The 19806-nt window shown below is 45.7% G+C and overlaps 1 protein-coding gene across 1 annotated transcript in view; it reads left to right on the plus strand.

Moving 5' to 3' along the window:
* The first annotated feature begins 881 nt into the window (after positions 1–881).
* Ugcg (UDP-glucose ceramide glucosyltransferase) overlaps positions 882–19806 on the plus strand; it is a 32720-nt gene continuing 13795 nt past the window's right edge. Inside the window, exons 1-2 of the mRNA NM_031795.2 lie at positions 882–993; positions 17783–17924. Coding sequence (NP_113983.1) covers positions 896–993; positions 17783–17924 — 240 coding nt within the window. The 5' untranslated portion in view covers positions 882–895. The remainder of the gene's footprint in view (positions 994–17782; positions 17925–19806) is intronic.

Below are 19806 nucleotides of genomic sequence, written 5' to 3' on the forward strand. Positions count from 1 at the left end.
TCTATTCCAGCAAATACCACAAGATTTATGAATGAGATGGTCAGCGGTGTAATGGCAATACTAACAGCCCAGCATTGCTCGAACTAGCTACATTTCCATAACTCTTTTGGCTACATCTTAGCCAAGTTACACTCAGCTGCCTTAGAGGACGCCCAGTCTTGCGCGAATTCAGCACCAAGCCATTCTTCCAATTCTGAGTTTGGGGATTCCTTAAATAACACAGTCTCTGGGCTCCTCCGGATTTGGCCAAGATAAAATGTAGAGGCGGCGCGTGCTGCTTAGAGACGGTGCGGGGGGTTGGGGTGCGCACCGAGACTGACCCCGCGGGCGCGGGCGGCGGCGGCAGCGGTTGGTAGCTGCGGGGCAGCGAGCACGAGGGGGCAGCTCCGCCCGTGGGCGCGCGGGCCGGCAAGGAGGCGCGAGGGCGCCGCCCCGGGTGGAAGGGGGGGCGGGCACCGGCTCCAGAGGGCGGGGCGGGGCGGACCCGCATCGTGCCGGGATTCGGGCGCCGGCAGCGGGCACGGACCAGAACGCGGAGCCGCGGCGAGCGAGAGGGACGGCGGCGGCGGCGGCAGCAGCCGGGAGGGTCTGGACCACCGGAGCCCGAGCGCGCGGCAACGGCCGCCTGGAGCGCGCAGCGCGGTCAGCCTGCGCTCGAAGCACACCAGCACGCGCACGCTAAGGGGAGCGCGGTACCGAGCGCGCGCCGAGCGGCCGGGGGCGCGCAGGCCCTGCCCGCCCCTTCCGTCCGCACGCCCGCCGCCCCGCCGGCCCTTCCTCTCCCACCTTCCACTCGCGGCCCGCGCCCCGCACCCGGCGGCCCCCGCGTCCTCCTCCCGCGGCAGCGCTGTCCGCGGCGGCCGGAGCGGGCCGGGCCGGGCCAGCGGGCCGGGGGATGGCGCTGCTGGACCTGGCCCAGGAGGGAATGGCCTTGTTCGGCTTCGTGCTCTTCGTGGTGCTGTGGCTGATGCATTTCATGTCCATCATCTACACGTGAGTTAGAGGGTCGGGGCCTGGGGACGAGCTGGACTGGCAGGCGTGTATGCGGTGGAGGGTAGCGTTCTGCGAGGATAGAGAAAGCTGGTCCCCAAACGGTCCCCCCCAATCGATCTCCTTGAGGCGGTGCGGCGCGGGGTCCTGGAGAAGGAATAGCGCTGGAGTCGCCACCCGACTCCTGGGTTGCAGGCGACTGCAGAGCTCTCGGAGAGAAGCCTGCTTCTCTCTCTGGTGGAGGGTTGTCTTCTTGGTCTGATTGTGTAGGAGATTCGTGTGGTTTTTTTTTCCCCCATCTGGGCGAAGATGTATGGTGTATTGTGAGGTTTTCCCCTCCCTCCGCGCGGGCCACGTCTCTGTTATGGAGATGGTCCTTTACACTCTTCCGGGAGCTGCTCACCACCACCCTGAGACTTCCCAGTGGATCACCTCCTTCCTAGAAGAGCTGTGTGCTTAGATAGGTGTGGAACACCTGCCGGCCTTGAAGAACGTCCGTCGCCGAGCCTGTGCTATGTAGCTTCGAGTCCTGTCAGGGTGGCATTTCAGTATCATTTCTTTATTTTTTTTCTCCGAGTATTTATTGGCTTGTTCGGAGTTGCATCCTTCCTCTGTTTTCCACATACATCTTTTCACTTGACAGGTACCTCCCAAGGCCTACTAGGTACCACCTGGTATTGGGGACCCAGGTAGAGTAGGACAAAACTCCTGCCCTCGTGAAGCTTACATTCTAGAAGGAAGAAACATGATAGAAATCTAAATAAGAGGTTATTCCCTCTAAAGCTTACGACTAAAACAGAACAGGGTGAAGGGGCAGAGAGAGACATGAGAGAGGTGGCTAAGTTTTGATCCATCAATGAAATGTCTTTGAAAAGAAGCCTATTTAAATGTGTAGAGATGAACTCACTTGGCATATTAGCCTGAATGGGGGGGGGTTGGGGTGCTAACTACTAAATAGGAATTGGCTAGAATAGCATGTATATTAATGAAGAACAGGGAAGGATGTTAGGCAATTTTAGATTTTTTTTTTCCACTATAGAAAAGGTGCTTTTCTCCATTTGGTGTGCCATTTCCTGATACTGAGACACTTGTATAAGATGAGCAGACAGGTTTTTTGTTTTTTGTTTTTTTTTTTTTTTTTTGAAAGTGAAAGAAAACGTACCCTGCTTGGAATTTAGAAATTTAAGCTGTATTCATTTTAACTCGGTGGGCTCTTTAAAAAAAAAAATAGTTATTTCATCAGGAATTTGGACAGTGCAGAGAGGAATAAAGAAATAACGCATATCAAAATGTTTCCTTGTTAACCTTTTTTTTTGCCTACCTTCCCAATTACGTTTTTATATCTGAAGAGGGCAGGCAAAGGAGGAGAGAGGGGACTGTACCATGTCGTGACTGTTCAATGGTCTGCTTTAAAATCTCATCTACTGAACAAGTGTTTTCTGAGAGGCAGTACAGGGCACTGTGCTAGAGTTAAGCATGAAGAACCAAACACCCCAAGCTGCTGCTCTTTGGGGGCTACCTGCAAAGTTACCTGGCCATTCTTTTTCTCATATCAACAAATGTGTGAGCTCTCTCCATTGGTTTAGGGAGATGGATGGCATTTTATGAGCTTTTAATGTTCATTTATTGTTATTGGTAGGCAATTCAGTTGATTCCAGTTAATATTAAGCAGCACTTATTATTTCTTAACTTTTTCCTGTCCTGGGAACCAAACCACGGCCTTCTGCATGTTGGGTAGTGCTTTCTCACTAAGATATATTACCAGTTCTTGTGATGAATAAATTGTTATACACATATCTCCTTAGTTCACACTTCGGAGGGAGAAAAAGTATTGGACCAGAAATGATACATCTTTTAATCTTTGATACAATGTTACCTTATAAAATGTGATAGTCCTGGCCATCTTGGATGATGGTTATTTTCCTGCTCCCTGTCCCTTATTCTTCATTGTTTCTTTTGTTTTGATTTTCATTCACTTAGTTATTGGTTCCACTGAGTAGCTTTTCAGATATGTATGTGCTAATTTCATTTAGTCCTAACTTATGTGGATCTAGTCTTTTGCCTTTACTTCAGTCTATTGCCAAGTTCCTCTGTTTTTGTGGAGGTAACTCCTATGTTAATCTGTCACATGCTGTCACATTCCTTGTCTATTGTCTCTCAACTTGAAGCCTTGAAGTAGACAAGTCTATTGTATATTAACTTTTATCGTCTGCATTCCCAAGGATTATATGTGTTAATTATATGCTAGTCTGCTTTCTTCTACTGTTGTGAATTTCACATACCACACTGATATTTCTTCACATTTTTCTTTGTTATACAATGAGATCTAATTAATAATCTTTTTCTGAGATAGGGTCTTACTAGGTCGCTCAGCTTATCCTGTAACTTATGATGTAAATAAACCAGGCTGACCTTGAACTCACAGAGAACCATCTGCCTCTGCCAGGGTGCTAGAATTAAAATTGTGTGCCAACCATGCCCAGTTATAATTTAATATTTTTGAGCATAGTACAAACATTAGCTTTGTTGAAGTGCTGTAAAAAGGCTTTGTTATTATTATTTTTTTAATACTCCAGGTCATTACCTTTAAATTTTAAAAAAGTGTGTGCGTGTGTTAGTTACATCACAAACAACCTTCAAGAGTTCAGTTTTTTCCTTCTACCACGAGGGGACTGGGGATTGAACTTAGGTTATCAGGCCTGGTGGCAAGCATCTTTACGTATTGAGCCTTATCTCCTGCCTCAATGTTACCCTTTTTATACAAATAAGAACATGTTCTGGGGTTGAGGGTGCTAGCACACAGGCAGATGGATTTCCGAATTCAAGGCTAGTGTCGTCTTCATAATAGGTTTCAAGACCAGCCTGGTCTTAGTGAGTTCCAAGACAGCCAGAATTACATAATAGATAAATCCTGTCTCAAAAAACCAAAATCAAACAAACAAGAGAAAAAAATTTATGGAGAGAGATGTGCAAATCAAACACCCACAGTAGCTTCCTTAGATCACACCTGTAATGTTAGCGCTCAACAAGGCTGAGGCAGGAGGATTGCAGTGAAGGCTAGTCTAAGCTATATTATAACCTTGTCTCACAGAAACTTAAAAGGCCCAGCAAGCGCAAAGCCCTGGGTTCGGTCCCCAGCTCCGAAAAAAAAAAAAAAAAAAAGAAAAAGAAAAAGGAGAAACTTAAAAGGCAAATAAGTGGCAGACAAATTTGTCTTTCTCTCTCTGAGTGTTTGTTTGCTATTTATCTGTCTATCCTTTCTTTCTTTCTTTTCCTTCCTTCCTTTCTTTCTTTCTTTCTTCCTCCAGTCTGGTCCCACTGTCACTTTTTTTGCATGTATGGTTTCATTAAAAAAAAAAAAAAGTTACTTCCCAGTTTGATGGGAATTGTTTTCAAGTGGAGAACAAGGTTGTTTCGTTGTTGTTTTTCCTTGCCCTTTCCTAACTGTTTATGTAAAACTGCAGTTGCGTCTCAGCATTTAACAAAGTTGAAGAACTATGGAAATAGTATTTTGGCTAACATGCTATGCAGAGTCATCTTTAATAGAAGGATATATTTTCTGAACACATGTTCTGTCTGTGTCTCTGCTGTCCTTTTAAGTAAGACAAAGACGTAAGCAGATGTTGGTGCCTCTCACTGAACCTGTGCTTGCAGCTGCTTGTCCAGCAGTTGCCTGGTTCCTAAACACTTAGCTTTGTACTGGGTGTCAGGTCAGCAGGAGGGTGAGCTCCCAACTGTTAAAGAAGCATGAGTAGGGGTTGGGGATTTAGCTCAGTGGTAGAGCGTTTGCCTAGAAAGTTCAAGGCCCTGGGTTCAGTCCTCGGCTCCAAAAAAAAGAAGCATGAGTAACAGCAATATTGCACTAAAAACCTAAGGCATTTTGGAAAGTTGCTTTTTTGAAAATATTAGATACAATGTGTCAATGGCCCCTGCTGAATCTGTTCTATTGTATCTTCTTAGAGAAAAGTCTTGGCCTGTATTTCAACAGTGGAGCTAACATTTGATAACAATTGACTATCTCTTATTCAGTGAAGTTATTTGTTCTGATTTCACACATGTCTCACAATTCCCATAAGCACCCCTCCCCCCAATAAAGAGTAGTTGCCTATAAAATGGAAACAGGTGTTTCCCATGTTTTGAATCTGTCTCTACTGATGGGTTTCACTACCACCCACGTTTGTCCCTCTTTAACTTTAATACCAAACGGAGGCACAATCACTTCACAGTATTATTTTAGATAACAGATACTTTTGGGAAGGGTCTTATTTCCCAGATTTTTGATTTTCTGAAAATAGCAGGTGATTATAGTCTCAAGCAGTCAGTGCGAGCTAAGTGGTCTTTATGGTGATTTTGTTTTTCTTTTTGTCAGAGTGAGTTTGGTTTCCTAGTTGGGAAGGGAAATGAAGACATACAAAGGTCTGAAAGCAGTTGTTTTCTTACCCTGGAGCCATGTGGAAGCCATCCTTTTGGATGGTTGATCTATCCCCCATCCATGCTTGTTTTCTCGATTCTTGCTTCTCCCGTCTAATGGTTGCCTTTCCCCCTGTGTGGATGCTCTACTGATGAGCATTAGATACTCCTTTTTGGTTAACTGATTGACAGTGACAGGCCAGCATGGGAATAGTGCTTTTTAAAAGGCGTTATTTATTAACTTGTATGGGCGTGCTTACTTTAATGAGTGTTTTGCCTGCATGTATGTCTGTGTACCATGTGTATCCCTGGTGCTCATAAAGGCCAGAAGAAGGCATTGGGTTCCATTGAACTGGTGTGGTACAGTCTTTTTCTTTTCTGGTGTGTGTGTGTGTGTGTCCGTCCGTCCGTCCGTCCATGTCCCCAGCTGTCCTGGAAAACCCTGTAGTACAGGCTAACCTTGAACTCAAGAGATCTGCCTGCCTCTGCTCCCTAGTGCTTGGAGCAAAGTGATGATCCTAGAGCTCAAATAAATTATAACCCAGCTTTACTGTTCAAGGGTGGTTCTCTTAATGGTTGTCCTCTGTTTCCCACACAGTTGACTCCATTCATGTTCGTATCTCCCTTTCTGCTTCATTTTTTACATTGTAATCTAGTCATCATTTGGAAATCCTGGGTCATGTGCTTCAGATCTTATGTGACTCCCAATGCTTTCAGGTTAAAACTCAGCCTCTTGACACAGTTCCCTGGGAGTGGAGTCAGGACCCTGCCCCTTCTCTTCAGCAGCACTTGTCACTGCATTCCTCAGACGGAGCACTGATCTGTCTCCAGGATTCTCTCTCCTTCCTTCCCTTTCCCCTCCCTTTCCTCTTGTCTCTTTAAAACATTTTTTTTTCTTCATACTAATTCAAGTCAATTTAGACTTGAGTTTTGTGAGCACTTTAGATTGTCACTTCTCATGTTATCCTAGGGCTTGGGGGAATTACTCATTTAAACAAAGTGGTTTTTCTCTTTTCTGTATACATTGTAAGTTTTTGAGGATACAGATATTAACTCGTTTACCACTGTGTCTTCAGGATCCACTAAACATTAAATTACTACTTGTTTAATGAATGTATAATCTTTTCAGTTTCTCTAATAGCTGTACACACATAAACACACATGGGTTTCATATAATAGTTATATAAAGTTATATATATATATATTTATATATTATTTTATACACACATATATGATATATAGCCATTATTTCTATCTCTGGAGGTAATTGTGGTTTAAGGCAAATGGTCAAAATTTGGCCTGTATTTATTGGACATAGACTTTTAATAAAATTGGACCAAGTGAAATCTTGTCCTCACTCTGTCTAAACCAGTTGCAGGTGAAATAGGAACTGGTTCATATCAATCTGTTTACATCAGTTTGTCAAAAATTTTCCTCAAAACATTTCCTAAGGAACCAGTTGTCTTGCTTAAAAATAATTTTACATTCAGTTCTGTCCTCTGGTGAATGCAGCAGGGCCCAGGGCTAGCCAGGGTTGACTCACAAATATAAATGTCACAGAGGGGTCCCCTTTTCTCTCTCCATCCACAATGTTTTCCAGATACTGAACAGTTTAAAGGCTGGGGTCTGCTTTGAATGGGAATTGTGTACAAATAGGGAATGGTTCATTACTTCCGGTGGCTTCTGCCTTCATGGTGTGCTCACAGATGTTGTGTGGTTTTAGCGTTATCTGGTAGGTGCTTCTGTGGGCACCCTTTGTTGGTTGCTATCATCAAAACCTCACTCTCTGCTTTCCGTGGACCAGAGTTCATTGTAGCCTCACCAGAGGGTTAGCGAGGTGGGTTAGTTTTGTTTGTGAGTCTGTTATTGAGATCTCCTGCTGGCTTGCCATAGTGACACGACTCTTTTATATTCTGTGATATTCGAGTCCATTCTCCAGTGGAGACAATTTGTGCTTTCCTGTATGGTTAGCTAACTCCTGGTTATCTCTCTTTCTCACGGGAACCTTGTGTCAGCAAAGTTAGAGTTGCACTAAGGTAGGCTCGCGCTGCTGCTGCTGCTGCCACTGCCGCTGCTAAAGCACATTCAGATGCCCATGGTGACATGCTGAGAGCTCCGTGGCAATAACATGAGTCACAACCCGACCCACACTGATCAGAAACACAGCAGCAGCCCTTCAGAGAGCAACAGAGACCGCTGATCTTCCGGGACAACTGTCATGGGCAAGCTGATCCCACAGTCACCCCAGTTTGATGTGGAACATGGAGAGAAAGAAATTCCTGGCACTGGCACTGGAGCAGTCGCTTTATTGGAATCACACGGCACAACTTGTAAAACAAAAACAAACCAAAACAAGAGCATGGTATGGAGCTATGAAGCAAGGTGACCTTTGCCCTTGCACTCTGTATACTCTGGGAAGCCTTAAGCAAAGTCCTGGAGCCTCACCCTGTTTTAAGATTACTGCCGAGGCAAAAGGCAGCAGCCAGCGCCGGAGAGGATGAGCCCTGCTGCTCCCCTGCCTCTGTTGCTCAGCCTGCCATCTCCCAAAGGCTGCTCCCTCTCTCCTAGGCTTCTACCCTGCCTAGGAGAGAAAACAAAATTGCAAGTGTGAGAAACATCAAGTCAGAGATGTTGCTGAGCAAGCCTGACAGATGGGAAGGGGTAGAGGACCGGTTAAAGCCATGAAAGCCTCAGCCCCACTTCCCGGAGACCAGGACGTTACAGGGAGGCCGACATGATGACGCTCTCCCCCTCAGTTGCTGAGAGTTGGGAGTGGAGTCAATGCACAGGGAGCTTCCTGCAGAAGTCCTGCGTGTCTCTTCCTGCCACTCCTTTACCTGCATCTCTGAAGAGACACACTCTAGTTCAGTTCGGAAGGTGGGACTCCAAAGGCCGCTCGTTCATTCCCTTTGGCCCATGGCTTATTGCTCATAATGTTTGGACTCTATTCCAGCTTCACTGTCCCTCAGGCAGCAGGGCCAGCCTTGCCCACAGAGTTTATACACAGCTCTCTTCCTGGCCTTGACTTGACTGACAGTGGCCTACCTCACCAGCCTTTGTCATTGTTTGAGGGTGACACTAGCTCCTAGTTGGAAGCTTTAGTTTGGAAATAATTTCTCTTGAAAAGTTTACCCTTTTTTTTTTAATAGAAAATTTACTACATTGAATAGCTTCCCCAAGTTGCCTGCTTAAGTTTGCTCAATAAAGAGTGACACTGAAACCACTGCCTAACCATATAATAGGGTCATTCACTGTGTGCTCACTGTGTTCTTGATGTTGTAATAAAAGCTGATTTATGAATATTGAATGGATATATTTGTTAAGAGGGGAGACACTTTTCTAGAATAAAGAATATTGTTAAGAAGCCAGGCAGTGGTGGTGCACGCCTTTAATCCCAGCACTCTGTAGGTAGAGGCAGGCAGAACTATGAGTTCAAGACCAGCTTGTTCTACAGAATGAGTTCCAGGACAGCCAGGGCTATACAGAGAAACCCTGTCTCTGAAAATCAAAAATATTATTAAAATCCCAATTAAAATTCATGCTGCCCCCAAGCAAGAGCTAGTCTTCCAGGTATTAAACTAGACATGGAGAGCGTCTTAAGGCTCCCACCTCAAGTGGAGTAGAAAGCTGGTGGATAGACTCTGCTCCTGGGGGCTGGGCTAGACTAGATATTGTCTCTTCCCATATCCTTTACAAAGTGAGGTTAGCTTGGAATTGCATACTAATGAAGAATTACTTTGAATATTGTATCTGCTACAGAACAGAAATTATCCCGCCTGTGTCTCTTAGCTTCTTCACCTACCGGGGATAATGATGGAGCTTCTTGTGTTTTGGGGACACAGCTGAGACAGGTTTGAAGGTTCTATTTAATTTCTGTTTTTCTCTCGTCCAGTGTTCTCTGAACCTTGGTAATTCAGAGAAGTTTCGAGTGGCAGAAAACGTCGTTGAATGTCAACACTCCTCCTTTTCAAGTTCTTTTTTTCCCCATTTGTTTGTTTGTTTGAGTTGTATTTGGTTCTAGCTATCATCGAATGTTTTATTTTCAGCCTGTATTTTTGGAACTACCCTGCAAGGTAGACACTTACGCCCACATAAAGAAACAACTTGCCCAAGGGCACACTGCTAGTGCTCTGAGTTAGAAACCCTGGCAACCTGCCACCGGCTCAGGCTTCTGCGGCTCAGCGGTACACTGCCAGAGGCAACCTAAAAATAACCCGGAAGTGAACTGAAGTGGGCCACGTGACAGCTAGGGGATGTTTCTGATAACATGCTCCTCCCCTTTTCACCGAACATGCACTGTCCCTCAGCCTAGTCTGTCTTGTAACTGCTGCTCTTGTGAAAGCTCCCACCACCTGCCTTTTCTCCTTACAGTGATCTAGTCTCTGAGGCCTAGGGTCCTCTGCTTTGCAAGTTAGAGATGCAGGGAGGGGTTTGGGGACTTAAGAAACCTCAGTTGCCTGGGTCTCGCCCCTGGAGGTTCAGCACCAGAAGTTTTTAGCTCCCGGGGCGATTTTGATGAACGGTCCCCGGTGGCTGTTTATCCACAGGTGTGACCCACACCTGTCACCTGTCTCTCTGTTGGCTTCCTTCCCTTTCCACTTACCTCCGAGGCCACAGTTTGCCCTCACCCTTTGCCTTGGCTCACCTCCTGGCGTCATATATCAGTCTGCCCAGTTGTCCTGGATCCATCCCGTGGCTTTAGCTTCTCAGATTTCAGGATCCTGCCGAGGGTGGTGGCTGGCCATGTGGACGCGTACTACTTCACATTCATGGTCTCGGGTCCCTGTCTGGCAGCTGTTGGTGTCCGCATTTAGTGCTGTCTGTTGCACCTTCTGCGTCTTCACCATCCTACCACATCCTTGGCAGATGGTTTGAATTCTTGGCTTGTGTTATGGATCCTGTCAGGCTTTTTCCCTTTACCCTCCGACTAGCTCTTTTGCTTTACTCTGTATATGCAGATATTATTCCAAAATCACCCCCCAGGAAAGTCCCCTCCATCCTCTTTTGGGCCCTTCCTCTCAATTCTGTAGTTTTAGGGAGGCTCAACAGTTTGGCTATCGCCATTCGGCACCTCCCACTTATTTACTTTTCTTTCCTTTTGTTAAAGGTTTTTCGGTTTTTTTTTTTTTTTAATCGTGTAGTGTTCACTTAATGCCATATGTATTTGGGAATGCCGTGGTAATCATGTTGGGATCAGAGGGCAGCATTCAAGAGTCCGTTCTCTTTCTTCCGTGTGGTGTGAGTCCCTGGTTTTGAACCCAGGGCTGTCAGGCGTGGCAATAATTGCCTTCCTCCTGCCCAGCCATCTCACTGTCTTTAGGTACTTAGTTTTTTAATCTGCTTTTAAAATCCTGCCTATTTCTGGGCTGCATCTGATGCCTCCTTGCTCACAATGCTCAGGGTTCACCACGTGCATCCTTAATATAGTGAACGTTTCATTTCCTGACCTTGTTCGTGTGTGCTTGGGCTCATCTTAGGACAGTCACCACGAGATCCTGGAGCCCCACCCTGAGTCATCAGATCCACATGATCTCTCTCTCCACGGTCAGGCGAGCCCTGTGGATTCTCCCGTCTGCATTTTCTCCCGCTCTTCCAATCCCGTGCGCCCTTCTGCTGGCGTTTAAAACCATGCGGCCTTTCTTTGCGTTTTCTCCTTCTGGACAATTAGAGTATGTCACCCTGCCTTCCGTCCCACTGCCCTGTACTTTGCTCTTATCACTTAAAGCAAACATAATCCCAGTCATTTGATTTGGGTCTTCCCTGGTTATTTCTCGCCTGTCTCTTCAACCTTGCCTGTGAAATGGAGGCAAAGTTCACAGTAGGAACGAGGCATAGGCCAGCTATGGGATATGCTAACGTGCAATTTGTGTTTCAGAAGTTGGGAATGGTGGGGGCAGTGGAGGGGGCCACACCTAGCAAAAGCCGGGCCCTTCGAGCCCCTCCATGGTGGTTCAAGTGCACTTTGCTGGCACTCTGTTCTAGCACTAATTTGAACAAGGTGAGAAGCACCTGTTCTAAGCTCTTGCCCCCGCTGTGGTGAGGAGCACATGTGGGAAGCCTGAGCTAAGAAAGGGAAGCCTAGTGTCTCAGAAGCACAGAGACCATGAAAAGAGGAACTTGAGTGTCCAGGAGGACAGGCTCTAGTCCCAGGGACATCCACAGGCTGCTTTCAGCGTCCCGATTTAGCCGCCCATTGTGTTTTCTCGGGGCTTCTCATGCCTGGCCGTTTTTTACAAGATGGAGACATTTTGAGTTCACTCCCCTGAGTTCTGGGTATTTTCCTGAACTCTGCTCTGTCCCTGCATTTAGAGGAGTCTGCTATACTGCGCCTGGGCCTCGGGGCTGTCATGTGGCCAGGAAGTGATCTCAAAGAAGTAGTGGGGGGGGGGGGGGGTGGCGGCGTTCTCCTTCTTGGCTCCTGTGTCTCATGAACACTGGTGTCCTGAACCTAGTATCTGTAACCGTCCTTTCTGAGATTTTCGTCAAAATGCTCTTCGGTGGGAGGGCAAATCCAATTTGCATTTCTTTATTTTGTCTAAAAGTTGGAAGTCCAGAGGGAAGACTTGGGTTTCTGATGCTTTGTTAAGTCAAAAGAAAGATGGGACTGCATGCTCTTTGTAATAGCCTCACACGAAAAGCAACCAGGTATCAACATCAGGTGGACAGACAATGTGTGCACAATAAGGAATAGAAGGAATTCAGAAGGAATTCTATAATGAGGATGAATGAGCTATAGATGATCAATAAACCATTAACGTGGGCAAGTCTCACTCTAACATAAGAACATGAGAACCCCATATAAAAGGGGATTGGACGTGCAGAGGGGGTCTGGTAATGCTGTTGTTTACTGACCTGGGTACAGGCTGCAGGGAGTTTTGCCTGTGTTAGCAAACTCTGCGAGTTGTAGACTTATGTGTCACCTTACATTAGCTACCAATAAAAAAAGAACAATGTGAGAGAAAGGTCAAGGCTACAGGCCATATGCAACAGTGGTTTAGCAGAGCTGGATTTCGAGCACGCAGCCTGGAAGGAAACAGTTCCATGTAGAATCCTAGCAACAAGCAAGCCACCAGCTCCAGGACCCAAGTCCATGCTGCCTGCCGACCACTGAGACGCCGAGCAAGTGGTCTGTTCACACTGTTTTGAAAAATCTAACTGTGGGTTTGGTTTCTGACGCACTGGCCACAGCCTAAGGAGTTCTTTCTGTATGTGTAAACGTGATAGGGAAAGGTACTACGTCCTGGCTTTAGACGTCGTTTTGTTGACATGTCTGAGTTATATGGGATTTGTACAATCCCCCCTTTAAGTTACAAGTCTTCGACAGCAGATAGCGTGTCTGCTCATCGTGTCTGTGTCTGTATTTAAGTACAAATGGTAACCCAGCACACACTGGTACTCGGAGTCTGTTGATCAATAAAAGAATGCTAGGCATAGTGATAAGTCCGAATGGTTTTGATTAAATGAACATATTTTAAGTACCCCACACCAAAGAGCTTTGTAAAGTCAAAACAGTGTTCTCCGAAGTGGGATTGATTGCTTCTAGGGTGCGTGTACTCCATATTGATCCCTTGGCATAGAAAGAAATACCAAGGACTGGTTAGGCAGAGAGAAACGGTAGCAGAGGAAATTATTAAGGCTCTGCAATGTGGTTTGGTTTTAATTTTGTGAGGAATTTCAGATATGTCCCCTATCAATTCTTTTTATCCATAAACCTGGAAGAGAACAATACTGCATTATCAATATAAAAAAATCTCAGGAAAAAGGAGGTGTATCAATATTCTTAAAGCAAGATATCTTAATAAAAAGGTGGAAACGAAAGTAGGGCTTTCGACTTCTAGCTTGTGCCCAAATCTAAAAGTTGCAAGGCTGTTTTATGTTTTAGTTCAGAAGGTCACTGCTGCTGCTGCTGCTGCTGCTGCTGCTGCTGCTGACTTAATTACAGCCTTCCAGATACAGTGCATTATTAGGGGGCTGAATTTGCCTATAAATCAACACATTCACGTGAGAGATTTGAGACACTTTCTTAGCACTGGATGGACCAATAGGAATGAATCACAGGATTTTTATCAGTTTGAGGATTCTTCAAACTAAAGTAACTACCATATGATTCGTCTCACTTCTGGGGAGATACCAGCAGACATCCAGGTCAACATGTAGTAGATACCTACAAACTCGTGTTTTTTGAGGTATATTTGCAAGAGGCAAGCTACAGAGCCTGACTAGCCATCAGCAGGTAAATGGATAAAGAAAATATGGTATATATTTTATTCAGCCTTAGAGAATAAAAAAATTGGGACATTTGCAGGAAAGTGGGTGCAACTGGAGATCATCATGTTAAGAGAAATTCACAAGACTCAAACAAATGCCTTTTCCCCCCTTGCATAAGCAGAATCAAGATAATAGTAATAGTAATAGTAAAAATAATGTATGTGGGGTGCAGTGAAGAGACTGCCCAGATGATCGCTCCATTGTTAGGGGGAAGGTTTTTATTATGAATAAGAGGATATCCAGAGCAGACAGAAAGAAGGCAGACTGTGCATAGCCAGAAGCAAGAGAGCACTGAGCACAGAGAATCGTGGAGCTAGTGGTCGGTCTGAGGCAGGTGGGTCTGTGTTGTTATGTAGAGACCAAATGGGAATCTGGAAGATGGGAAGCCTGGGCTGAGAAGGACCAGCCTTGGAGATGTGTAACAAGTGTGAGCAGAGACTGAGGGGACTGGAGGCCAGTGTGGGCTTTGAAATGTAACCACTGGTGCAGGCCCGTCTCCAGAGGCAAAGGAAATGACCCCTTTTGGGGATGGGGAGCCCATTTCACAAGTTTGGGGATGGGGAGCCCATTTCACAAGTCCCTGAGGAATGCTGGCTTTTATCTAACCGCCAGAAGTCCTTCTGTAGTCCAGCCTGCGCTCATTTCTGGACACTCCGGTTTTCTGAGACCTCACAGTAATAAGGTATGAAAGCAAAAGGGGAACTCTAGTGGCAGAAAGGGGCATGAGAGAGAATAACGGAAGCGAGTGAAAACGGACCGGTGATGAGCGGCTAGCCTTAGACCTTCTCGTCCTTTTATCTTGACCATACTCTCTTCGTGATCTCTGGGTGGGTTCTGGGCAGGGAGTTATTCTCTCTGATGCATTTTGGGGTAGTTTCCTCAAATCCAGTATCTAGTTCTGTCTTCCACTGCTATGTGCAGTCTTCTGTCTGATGTTTGAGCTGGTAATAGCATAGGTCAGCAGTTCTCAACCTTCCTAACGCTGTGACCTTTAATACAGCCCCTCATATTTGGTGACCCCCTCCCCCACCCACACACATAAAATCGTTTCGTTGCTACTTCATAGCTGTAATTTTGCTACTGTTATGAACCATAATGATGGATAAACATCTGTGTTTTCTGATGGTCTGAGGTGACCACTGTGAGAGGGTTGTTTCACACCCCACAGGCTGATACCTGCTGACATAGGAGCCTGCTTTGCGCTTGGTTCTTTTCATGTAGTCCTAGTCCATGTCTTGACAGTGTCTTATTCCTTCCCTAGGCCCAAGACCACAAAGAGGTTTTCTAGGAAAACTTTTGTCTTCTCATTCCTCATCAGTGAATCTAAGATAAGTAGTGTCTCCAACTTCCTCTCAGGGCCTAGAGTGTTCTGCTTTGCCTTTCAAGAATTCCAGACACAAGGGTGTCAAAACAGATTTCCTTCTTACAGCAGGCTTATTTCCAGATTGACAGGATATAGTATCAAGTTGGAGCTCCGAGGCAAGCTTGGGCTTCAGACTGCAGTCACTGGGGAGTTTTTCCTTATTATTTACACAAAGTGTTTTCTCTGTGTGTGTATTCCTGTGTCAGTTTAAAACTCTCTCCTCTCTGTCTGTCTATCTCCGTCTGTCTCTCTGTCTCTCTGTCTCTGTCTCTCTGTCTCTCTCTGTCTCTGTCTCTCTCTCTCTCTCTCTGTGTGTGTGTGTGTGTGTGTGTGTGTGTGTGTGTGTGTGTGTGTGTGTGTGAGTGTGTAGCTTTGGTTGTCCTAGAACTTGCTCTGTAGATCATGGTGGCCGGGATTAAAGGTGTGAGCCACTACAACCTGGCAAAACTCCATTTTTCTAAATCTTTTGAAGGACCAGATTGATGGCTTGGGCCTATACTCTCTACTGGTCAAAGGTTGAGGCAGGAGGATCAGGAGTTCAAGGTCAGGCTGTGCTACAGAGCACTGGGTGTTGTACTCTGGAGGAATAAGGAAGAATATGTGACCCTGGTAAGGTGCGGACTGGATGGGGTGGGCGGGAGTGATAGGACCCTCATTACTTACTTCTCGTGATTTCAACCATGTTACGAGTTCAGCTAAACGGCTACCTGGACTTTCTCTTACTCCCACAATTCAGATGCCCTTTATCAGACGAGTTTCTGCAGACATCCATCTAGTCTGCTATTTTGTTAGAAATGGGAAATTGCAGATGAACTACACTGAAAAATAAGTTGCTGGTCCCATGCTTGGGTGTCATGATAATGTCAACTCGTTACATTTTAAGTTTTCTGAAAGACTTGCTTCTATTTCTTTCTCCTCTTTGCAAAGCAGTAAATAAAGCACCTAGCTGGTCAGCCCACGTGTGGGTGGTGGTCGTCATCTCCTAGCTCTTGCTATTGTAGATCAGAAGTTAGCTCTACTCTTTAAACTCATTGGTTTCCATTTTTTCTATTGTCAGTAACATAGTGTCTTCTACAATGGTGTTTCTGTGGCCATAAGTGAAACAATAGGTGTTTGCTGAGGTGCACTCTGCTTTCCTCAGAGTGAGCCTAAGCTGACTGGTCTGCACGTGGTTCCCTTACTGGTGTGCTTCCAAATGTGTACGTGACACATTTGCCGTGTTTGTGGTACAGTTCTTCGAACTGCAGATGTGCTGACCCTAATGGGCTTTTGCTCTTCTAGAGGAAGATCTCAGTGGTTTTCACACTCATGGCAGGACTGCTGTCTGGCTAGAGCAGTAAGATGCCTCTGATTCCAGGCATGTCAAAGCATGGAGACACCTGGACCCCAGGACTCCTCCTCAAAGATCCAGGAGTTCTCCCACCTCTGGTTACTGCCGGCTGCCCGGAGACTGGCTGATGAGACAGGAACTGCTCTGTTGTTGTAGAAGTAGGGAGGAAGAAACTCCAGCACATTCTCTGCCCTCCGTCTGGCTGGGTGTCCCTCATGAGGAGCTGTCATTAAGACACTTTCTTTTTTTTTTAATCTGAGGTTTTGTTTTTCCCTTCGACCCTCTTCTACCCTGCCAGCCCAAGCCTATTGCCATTAGTCGTCTGTCTGCCCCGTTCTCAAAGTGCTTGTCACACTTCCATACCCTTCTTGCACATATGGCGCATATCAAGGCTTTACCTACTTTTATAGCTGTGTGGTTACTTCTTAGCAGCTTGAGAAGGAGGGCAGTCATGTGTGGGCAAATACTGTCGTTGGTTTTTTGGAGGGGGTCGTGTGTGTTATTGGGGGGTAGGGGGGAGAATAACTCTGTATCTGCACAGGCCAGAGGTTGACTCCGGGCATCTTCTCCCATCAGTTTCAATTTTACTGAGACTGGCTCTCCTCACCCAGCCTGGAGCTCACTGGTTGACTAGACTGGCTTGCTGGTGCTACTGTATCCACATCCCAGCACTGGGATTACACACCCCACACCCAGCTTTTTACATGAGGTGATCTGAATTCAAGTCCTCATGCTTGCACAGTGAACATGTCACCCACTGAGCCAACCCCTGGACCCGCTCTCCATTTCTTCAGTTTGAGTCTATGAGTGCCTGCCTGCGCTGTGACCCTGTGGTTCCTAAGCTCTGCGAGCACAGCAGTGAAGCATAAATGTTCAGGGAGCATCTATGTGCTGACTAGCACCAGGACAGCCATTCTGCTTCCTTCCGGCTTGCCTAACCTGGAAGCCCGTTTGGTTTGTCTTGTCGTTGTCTTCAGGTCTCCTTGTCAGAAAGATGTCCGCTTTGGAAATCCTCATCTTAGTCCTGGGGTGTTGTAGCACAGTTGGCAGAGGGTTTGCCCAGCTTCCACATAGGAAGCCGTGGATTTGAGCCCACAAACTGTGCATGGATGTGCCTATAATCCTAATACTTAAAAGGTGGTAGGCAGCAGGAAGTTCAAGCTTCTCCTTGGCTACATGAGACCCGACCTTAAAAACAAAAATCCAAAGACCGAAAGCACCTTCTCTCAGGTGCCCAGCCTGATGCTTTGGGTGTGACTTGCTTTGTTCTGCCCGCCCTTTCTCTCCTGACTCGTGCATAAGCCTTTATTAAGATTTTAACCCAACTCTGTTTAGGGATCTATCCGTGCTCTCGTGGGCTTCCTTTTGACTCCGCACCAGCACATCCTCTAGAAATGACTCGTGTTGTTTTCGTGTTTTAGCCGGTTACACCTCAACAAGAAGGCAACAGACAAACAGCCGTACAGCAAGCTCCCTGGAGTCTCTCTTCTGAAACCACTGAAGGGGGTGGACCCTAACCTAATCAACAACTTGGAGACATTCTTTGAACTGGATTATCCCAAAGTAAGTGCCTCGCTGTGCCCGTGAGAGAGACGGGCTACCCCACGGTTTTGCTTATTCATCTTGGGAATTTCAACACTGCAGATGAGGCAGAGGCCCTGATGCTTTATGTACATCAAAGCTGGAGCTTCTTCCAGCCATGTTCTGTAAGTGAGTGCAAGGGGAATGAAGGAATACTTACGTTGATCGTGAAAACACCCTGGCCTTGCGTCTCTGGTGTGCAGCCCCGCCCTTAGAGTCCCACACGTCTCTAATGTGCAGAGTAGTCTCACATTTTGATTCCTCTCGGAGACCTAGTTCTGTGGGTCTTTTTATATCACATCCCTGTGTGTTTTCATTGGTGGTGGAGAAAATCATGTTGATCTTTAGTACGAAAGATATGCCAGAGACAGGGTCTAGTCTTTCATGGTGTAGTTTAGTTTCTGAACTAGAGAGCCAGAGAAATCTGTCTGGTTCCTGTATCTAAAGGAACTTTTATTCAGACAGTATTTTATTTTAAAAACATTAACACAGTTGGTAAATGTCGCACAAAACCATCTAGTTCTTGAGTAGAGAAAACAAATATTCAAAATTGCCCTTTAAAGCTTTGAATTCAAAGGCATTTTCTTTTTTTTTTTTTTTTTTTTTGGTTCTTTTTTTTCGGAGCTGGGGACCGAACCCAGGGCCTTGCGCTTCCTAGGTAAGCGCTCTGCCACTGAGCTAAATCCCCAACCCCTGGCATTTTCTTTAAAATCCTCCTTTCTCTCAGAAGTTACACAAGCGAATTAACAAATGAACTTGTCACTCGCCCTGGGCCAGCAACTAGGGACTAGAAGTCTAAGTCCATTTTGTTACAAGATGTATATTCTATTGTAATTCAAATACGGTATTTCTATAAAACCTGGTGTGTAAAGTAGTTCTTTATAAATAGTAGCTTAAAATACTTGTACTTGAAGGGTTGAATGTACCCCAGGAGGGCACATGCCTGGCATGCATGAAACTCTGGGATCCATCCATCACCAGGCTGCATAGAGACAGGTCTGAACCCACAGTCCCTGGTACATAGGGAATTTGAGGCCAGTATTGGTTCCATGAAGCGGGGAGTGGTGGTGGTGGAGGTATTTTTGCTTGATAGGCAGTATTATTATTTCATATATTAAAGCTAATTAAGTCATTTCATGACTTAGGGCATAGCCTGGTAGTAAGAGTGTATGCTTGGTATGTATGAGTTCCTGGCTTCAGCTCCCAGAACCCCCCTGGCCATCTGTTCCGAATGGCATTTTGTCCTCTATACTATGAAGTTTGCCTTCCTAATGTCTCCAGGTCTGAAGCAGTGAGGAGACGTTCTCACACAACTTTAAATTGTTATTAATGCATCTAAATTTACTCAAATACAAAGGGTAGCATTCCGTGTACTGCAGTTTCAAGTGTTAAGTTCTTAAATATCCAAGGACTAAGTATTCTTAATTTGGAGAGGTTTATTTGTAGTCCCCCATCTTGCCTTTCGCCTTTGGACATTTCCGCAGTCTGAAAAGCGCAGGCGAAAGTGATTGCATTTGCTGGGCTGCCTTCTCCCTCCCGAGCTTGCAGTCCAGCTTGCCCAGTTACAGGGCTTCACTAGAGTTCTTCCATCTCCTGGAGACTTAGGAAATCAGTCTTTCGAAAAATATCGTAAAGGAATATATTTTCAGTATGTACTGTATTTTTAACATGTATACGACTAGTCTTTTAGAATATAAAAAATACCCCAAAAGTCATTCTGTGTATTAGCTAGGCGAGCTTTTAACCACGCCCAGCGTTTAGCCACTTATAACTGGAGGAATTTGACTGTCGCAGGGACATAAAATGGTTCCGTCCCACCACAGTCACGAGCTGATACCTCATTATAATGTGGTTCTTCAGTTTG

Source organism: Rattus norvegicus, chromosome 5 (assembly GCF_036323735.1).
Source record: "Rattus norvegicus strain BN/NHsdMcwi chromosome 5, GRCr8, whole genome shotgun sequence".
NCBI classification, from domain to species: Eukaryota; Metazoa; Chordata; class Mammalia; order Rodentia; family Muridae; genus Rattus; species Rattus norvegicus.